General features: G+C 73.8%; 1 protein-coding gene across 1 annotated transcript in view; it reads right to left on the reverse strand.

Annotated features, from left to right (window-relative positions):
* SRCAP (Snf2 related CREBBP activator protein) overlaps nucleotides 1–7,239 on the reverse strand; it is a 71,792-nt gene that overhangs the window by 18,294 nt on the left and 46,259 nt on the right. Inside the window, exons 20-23 of the mRNA XM_075135391.1 lie at nucleotides 6,208–6,388; nucleotides 3,805–4,029; nucleotides 2,415–2,617; nucleotides 405–622 (exon numbers count right to left, since the gene is read on the reverse strand). Coding sequence (XP_074991492.1) covers nucleotides 405–622; nucleotides 2,415–2,617; nucleotides 3,805–4,029; nucleotides 6,208–6,388 — 827 coding nt within the window. The remainder of the gene's footprint in view (nucleotides 1–404; nucleotides 623–2,414; nucleotides 2,618–3,804; nucleotides 4,030–6,207; nucleotides 6,389–7,239) is intronic.

Raw genomic sequence — 7,239 nt, forward strand, 5'->3', positions numbered from 1 at the left:
TCCTACTGGGACCCCCTAAATTCCTGGGGTCCCCCCCAAGTGCCTGGGTCCCCCCAAACCCTCTGGGTCCCCCCAAGTTCCTGGGGCCCCCCCAAACGCCTGGGTCCCCCCAAACCCTCTGGGTCTCCCCAAGTTCCTGGGGTCCCCCCAAACGCCTGGGTCCCCCCAAACCCTCTGGGTCCCCCCAAACCCTCTGGGTCCCCCCAAGTTCCTGGGGTCCCCCCAAACGCCTGGGTCCCCCCAAACCCTCTGGGTCCCCCCAAACCCTCTGGGTCCCCCCAAGTTCCTGGGGTCCCCCCAAACGCCTGGGTCCCCCCCAAACCCTCTGGGTCCCCCCCAAACCCCTCTACGTCCCCCTTCAAATCCCTGGGGTGCCCCCCCCCCTCCCCCCCCCAGCCCCGTACCTGTCGAGGAGGGGCTGGAGCTGGCGCAGGCGCTGGGGGGGGGCGAGGACGGCGCGGGCCAGGGCCCCCCCCGGGGGGTGGGTGGGGGGGGGCAGGGTGCAGAGCCCCAGCACCTCGCTGCCGTAGACGGGGGCCAGCCCGCAGCGCAGCTCGTTCAGCCGCAGCAGCCGCTCCAGCCGCTCCGCCCGGCCCCGCCCCCGCTTCGCCTCCAGCGACTCCTGCGGGGGAGGGGGAGGCGGTGTGGGGTCACCCCCCCCCGGCACCCCCAGACCCGCCCCTGCACCCCTAAACCTTCCCCACCCCAAGGGCAGCCCCTCCCCCGCTTCACCTCCCGCACCCCCTGTGGGGGGAGGGGCACATGGGTGGGGGGGCTGGACCCCCCCGGCACCCCCAGACCCCCCCGGCACCCCCAGACCCGCCCCTGCACCCCCAGACCCGCCCCCACCCCCCTAAACCTTCCCCAGTGCAAGGGCAGCCCCTCCCCCGCTTCACCTCCGGCACCCCCTGTGGGGGGAGGGGCACATGGGTGGGGGGGGCAGGACCCCCCTGGCACCCCCAGACCCCCCCCGGCACCCCCAGACCCGCCCCTGCACCCCTAAACCTTCCCCAGCGCAAGGGCAGCCCCTCCCCCGCTTCACCTCCGGCACCCCCTGTGGGGGGAGGGGCACATGGGTGGGGGGGGCAGGACCCCCCTGGCACCCCCAGACTCCCCCCCGGCACCCCCAGACCCGCCCCTGCACCCCTAAACCTTCCCCACCCCAAGGGCAGCCCCTCCCCCGCTTCACCTCCCGCACCCCCTGTGGGGGGAGGGGCACATGGGTGGGGGGGCAGGACCCCCCCGGCACCCCCCGGCACCCCCTGGCACCCCCAGACCCGCCCCTGCACCCCTAAACCTTCCCCAGTGCAAGGGCAGCCCCTCCCCCGCTTCACCTCCGGCACCCCTTGTGGGGGAGGGGCACATGGGTGGGGGGGGCAGGACCCCCCTGGCACCCCCAGACCCCCCCCCGACACCCCCAGACCCCCCCCCGGCACCCCCAGACCCCCCCCGGCACCCCCAGACCCGCCCCTGCACCCCTAAACCTTCCCCAGTGCAAGGGCAGCCCCTCCCCCGCTTCACCTCTGGCACCCCCTGTGGGGGGAGGGGCACATGGGTGGGGGGGGCTGGACCCCCCCGACACCCCCTGGCACCCCCAGACCCCCCCGGCACCCCCCGGCACCCCCCGGCACCCCCAGACCCACCCCTGCACCCCTAAACCTTCCCCAGCGCAAGGGCAGCCCCTCCCCCGCTTCACCCCCGGCACCCCCTGGGGGGGAGGGGCACATGGGTGGGGGGGGCAGGACCCCCCTGGCACTCCCAGACCCCCCCCCGGCACCCCCAGACCCCCCCCGGCACCCCCAGACCCGCCCCTGCACCCCTAAACCTTCCCCACCCCAAGGGAAGCCCCTCCCCCGCTTCACCTCCGGCACGCCCTGGGGGGGAGGGGCACATGGGTGGGGGGGGGGCAGGACCCCCCCACCCCTGGGTGCCCCCCCAAATCCCCCCTTACCCCCTCCAGGAACCCCCCCCAGTGCGCCCCCACCCATGGGTGCCCCCCCATCCCCCTTACTCCCCCCCCCCCCAAACTCTTGGGTGCCCCCCCTACCTCTGAGTGCCCCCCACCCATGGGTGCCCCCCCAAATCCCCCCTTACCCCCCCCATAGGGACCCCCCCCCCAGTGCCCCTCACCCATGGGTGCCCCCCCCAATACTCCTTATCCCTCCCTCCCCCCTAGAAACTCTTGGGTGCCCCCCTACCTCTGAGTGCCCCCCACCCATGGGTGCCCCCCCAAATCCCCCCTTACCCCCCCCAGGAACCCCCCCCAGTGCCCCTCACCCATGGGTGCCCCCCCTAATATTCCTTATCCCTCCCCCCCCCCAGAAACTCTTGGGTGCCCCTCCCCCGGGTGCCCCCCACCCCTGGGTGCCCCCCCCCACCCATGGGTGCCCCCCCCTTTATCCCGGGGCGCTTACCAGGTAGAAGGGGGAGCGCGGGGGGGGTGGGGGCTGGCGGCGGGGGGGCGGCCGGTGGGGGGTGGGTGCTGGGGGGGGGCTGGGCCCCCCGGGTCCCTCGGGCTCCTCCCGGGGGGGGGCGGCGGCGGCGGCGGCGGGCGGGGCCGGGGGGGTCCCCGGGGGGGCGGCGGCGGCGGCGGGGGGGGCGGCGGGTGCTGCGGGTGCTGCGGGGGAGGGGAGAAGGGGAGGGGTGAGGGGGGGCACCCAGGGGCATCGGGGGGGGCCCCCAGGGGGATAGGGAGCACCCATGGGTGTGGGGGGGGCACCCAGGGTTGGGGGGGCACCCAGGTGTGGGGGGGGCACCCAGGGTTGGGGGGGCACCCATGGGTGTGGGGGGGCACCCAGAAGTGGGGGGGCACCCATGGGTGTGGGGGGGGCACCCAGGTTTGGGGGGGCACCCATGGGTGTGGGGGGGCCCCCAGGGTTGGGGGGGCACCCATGGGTGTGGGGGGGCACCCAGAAGTGGGGGGGCACCCATGGGTGTGGGGGGGGCACCCAGAAGTGGGGGGGGCACCCAGAAGTGGGGGGGCACCCATGGGTGTGGGGGGGGCACCCAGGGTTGGGAGGGCACCCATGGGTGTGGGGGGGCACCCAGAAGTGGGGGGGGCACCCAGAAGTGGGGGGGCACCCATGGGTGTGGGGGGGGCACCCAGGGTTGGGAGGGCACCCATGGGTGTGGGGGGGCACCCAGAAGTGGGGGGGGCACCCAGAAGTGGGGGGGCACCCATGGGTGTGGGGGGGGACACCCAGAAGTGCGGGGGCACCCATGGGTGTGTGTGGGGTCATCCAGGCTTGGGGGGGCACCCATGGGTGTGGGGGGGCACCCAAGGATGTGTGGGGCACCCCTCCAACATAGGAGGACCCCCAAGGGGGTGGGGGGCACCCATGGGTGTGGGGGGGGGAATCGGGGGGCCCCCAGGGGGACAGGGGCCACCCATGGGTGTGGGGGGGCACCCAGGGTCATGTGGGTCCCCCCCAGAGGCACAGGGAGGGGAGGTCCCAAAGGTGGGGAGGGGGCACCCATGGGTGTGGGGGGGCACCCAAGGATGTGTGGGGCACCCCTCCAACATAGGAGGACCCCCAAGGGGGTGGGGGGCACCCATGGGTGTGGGGGGGGGAATCGGGGGGCCCCCAGGGGGACAGGGGCCACCCATGGGTGTGGGGGGGCACCCAGGGTCATGTGGGTCCCCCCCAGAGGCACAGGGAGGGGAGGTCCCAAAGGTGGGGAGGGGGCACCCATGGGTGTGGGGGGGCACCCAGAGCCACGTGGGTCCCCCCCCAGAGGCACAGGGAGGGGAAGTCCCAAAGGTGGGGAGGGGGCACCCATGGGTGCTGGGGGTCAGACACTCACCCATCAGCTCGGGGCCGGCGGCGGCGGCGGCGGCAGGGGGGGGGACGCCGGCGGGGGGGGGCGCGGGCAGCACCCGTAGCAGGGGTCGCCCCGGGGGAGCCGGGGGGGGTCGGGGTGCGGGTGGGGGCGCGGGTGGGGGGGCGGGGGGTGCCGCCAGCCCGTCGCGGGGTGCCTGGCGCACCACGATCTTCACCACCCCCCCGCTGTTCACCAGGGGCGTCGGCACTGGGTGGGGGGGGGGGGGGACAGACGCCCGTCAGACCCCCCCCACCCACCCACCCAAAAGATCCCCCCGCCCCTGACACCCCCCACCCCAGCACCCCAGGGGCACCCTAGGGGGTCCTGAGGGTGGTCTAGGGGGTCCCAGGGGCACCCAAAGGCGTCCTGGGGGGTCTGGGGGGGGGGCTTGCAGGCACCCAGAGGGGTCCTGGGGGGGTTTAGGGGCACCCAAGGGGGTCTTGGGGATTCTGGGGGGCCTCAAGGGCACCCAAGGGGGTCCTAGGGGCACCCAAGGGGGTCCTGGGGGTTCTGGGGAAGGGGTTTTGGGGCACCCAGAGGGGTCCTGGGGGTCTTAGTGGCACCCAAAGGGGTCTGAGGGGGGGTTTGGGGGCACCCAAGGGGGTCCTGAGGGTTCTGGGGTGCCTCAAGGGCACCCAAGGGGGTCCTGAGGATGTTCTGGGGGGTCCCAGGGGCACCCAAAGGCGTCCTGGGGGGTCTGGGGGGGGGGCTTGCAGGCACCCAGAGGGGTCCTGGGGGGGTTTAGGGGCACCCAAGGGGGTCTTGGGGTTCTGGGGGGCCTCAAGGGCACCCAAGGGGGTCCTAGGGGCACCCAAAAGGGTCCTGGGGGGTCTGGGGGGGGGGGCTTGGGGGCACCCAGAGGGGTCCTGGGGGTCTTAGTGGCACCCAAAGGGGTCTGAGGGGGGGTTTGGGGGCACCCAAGGGGGTCTTGGGGGTTCTGGGGAGGGGCTTGGGGGCACCCAGTGGGGTCCTGGGGGGGCTTAGGGGCACCCAAAGGAGTCTGAGGGGGGGTTCAGGGGCACCCAAGGGGGTCTTGGGGATTCTGGGGGGCCTCAAGGGCACCCAAGGGGGTCCTAGGGGCACCCAAAAGGGTCCTGGGGGTTCTGGGGAAGGGGTTTTGGGGCACCCAGAGGGGTCCTGGGGGTCTTAGTGGCACCCAAAGGGGTCTGAGAGGGGGCTTGGGGGCACCCAAGGGGGTCCTGAGGGTTCTGGGGTGCCTCAAGGGCACCCTAGGGGGTCCTGAGGGTGTTCTGGGGGGTCCCAGGGGCACCCAAAGGCGTCCTGGGGGGTCTGGGGGGGGGGCTTGCAGGCACCCAGAGGGGTCCTGGGGGGGCTTAGGGGCACCCAAAGGAGTCTGAGGGGGGGTTCGGGGGCACCCAAGGGGGTCTTGCGGGTTCTGGGGGGCCTCAAGGGCACCCAAGGGGGTCCTAGGGGCACCCAAAAGGGTCCTGGGGAGTCTGGGGGGGGGGCTTGGGGGCACCCAGAGGGGTCCTGGGGGGGCTTAGGGGCACCCAAAGGAGTCTGAGAGGGGTTTGGGGGCACCCAAGGGGGTCTTGGGGGTTCTGGGGGGCCTCAAGGGCACCCAAGGGGGTCCTGGGGGCACCCAGAGGGGTCCTGGGGGAGCTTAGGGGCACCCAGAGGGATCCTGGGGGGTCTGGTGGGGGGGGGGGCTCGACAGCCAAGGGGGTCCTGGGGGCACCCAGAGAGGCTACAGGGGCACCAGGGGGGTCCCAGGGGCACCCAGGGGGTGTCTGGGGGGGCTCAGCAGCACCCAGGGGGGTCCCAGTAGTTTGGGGGGGCACCCAGAGGGATCCAGGGGGCACCCAGGGGGTGTCTGGGGGGGCTCAGGGGCACCCAGGGGGGTCCCAGGGGCACCCAGGGGGTGTCTGGGGGGGCTCAGGGGCACCCAGGGGGGTCCCAGGGGCACCCAGGGGGTGTCTGGGGGGGCTCAGCAGCACCCAGGGGGTCCCAGTAGTTTGGGGGGGCACCCAGAGGGATCCAGGGAGCACCCAGAGGGCTCAGGGGCACCCAGGGGGGTCCCAGGGGCACCCAGGGGGTGTCTGGGGGGCTCAGGGGCACCCAGGGGGTCCCAGGGGCACCCAGGGGTGTCTGGGGGGGCTCAGGGGCATCCAGGGGGGTCCCAGGGGCACCCAGGGGGTGTCTGGGGGGGCTCAGCAGCACCCAGGGGGGTCCCAGTAGTTTGGGGGGGCACCCAGGGGGTGTCTGGGGGGGCTCAGGGGCACCCAGTGGGGTCCCAGTAGTTTGGGGGGGCACCCAGATGGATCCAGGGGGCACCCAGGGGGTGTCTGGGGGGGGGCTCAGGAGCACCCAAGGGGGTCCCGGCGGTTTTGGGGGGGCACCCAGAGACCCCCACCCCTCTCTTACCTTGGGCGGCGGCGATGGGGAGGCCGATGGTGGGGGGTTGGGGGGGGGTCCCGGCGGGGGGACCCCCCGCGGGGGCGGGGGGGGCGACGGGTGCCAGCAGGGTGACCTGGGCGGGGGGCCCAGGAGCGGGTGCTGCCCCCCAGCCGCTACCAGATGCACCACGTTCCCTGGGGGGGGAGGGGAAAGGGGGGGGTCAGGGGGCACCCCAAAACCCCCCGCACCCCCCAAAACTGGGTGGGGGGCCCCTCTTTGTCAGGGCTACCCCCCCGCCCCAGCCCCACCCAGGCATTTAAGGGGTGCCCCCCCCACTTTTGGGGGTCCCCCCCCCACTTTTGGGGGTCCCCACCCGTATTGGGGGCTCCGCACCCACTTTTGGGGTCCCCCCCCATTTTAGGGTGTCTCCCCCCCCACCCATTTTGGGATCCCGCACCTGCCTCAGGGGGCCCCCACCCATTTTTGGGGCTCCCCACCCACCTCAGGGGGGCCCCCACCCATTTTTAGGATTCACCCACCCACTTTTGGGGGCCCCCCCCAACCCAGGGTCCCCCCTCCCCCCATTTTGGGGGTATCCCCCCCACTTCAGGGACGTCCCCTCCATTTTGGGGGCCCCCCCCACCTCAGGACCCCCCCCCCTCATTTTAGGATCCCCCCACCCACATTTGGGGGTCCCCACCCATTTCGGGGTCCCCCCCACCTGAGGGTTCCCCCTCCCCATTTTGGGGGTCCGCCCCCCCCATAAAGAAGGAGCCCCCATTTTGGGGTACAGCTGGGGGTGGGGGGGGTCACCCCATTCCCTCCCCCACCCCTCCCCCATAACCCCTCCCTGCCCAAAACCACCCCCCATGACCCCTCCCCCAACCACCCCTCCCCCCTCCAAGCCCATGCCCCGTAGCCCCTCCCCCATAGCCCCTCCCCCCATAGCCCCTGTCCCAACCCCTCCCTCGATAACCCCTCCCCCATAACCCCTCCCCCAACCCCTCCCCCCATAGCCCCCCATAACCCCTCCCCCAACCCCTCCCCCCATAACCCCTC

The sequence above is a fragment of the Calonectris borealis genome, chromosome 39 (genome assembly GCF_964195595.1).
Source record: "Calonectris borealis chromosome 39, bCalBor7.hap1.2, whole genome shotgun sequence".
Classification (NCBI taxonomy): Eukaryota; Metazoa; Chordata; class Aves; order Procellariiformes; family Procellariidae; genus Calonectris; species Calonectris borealis.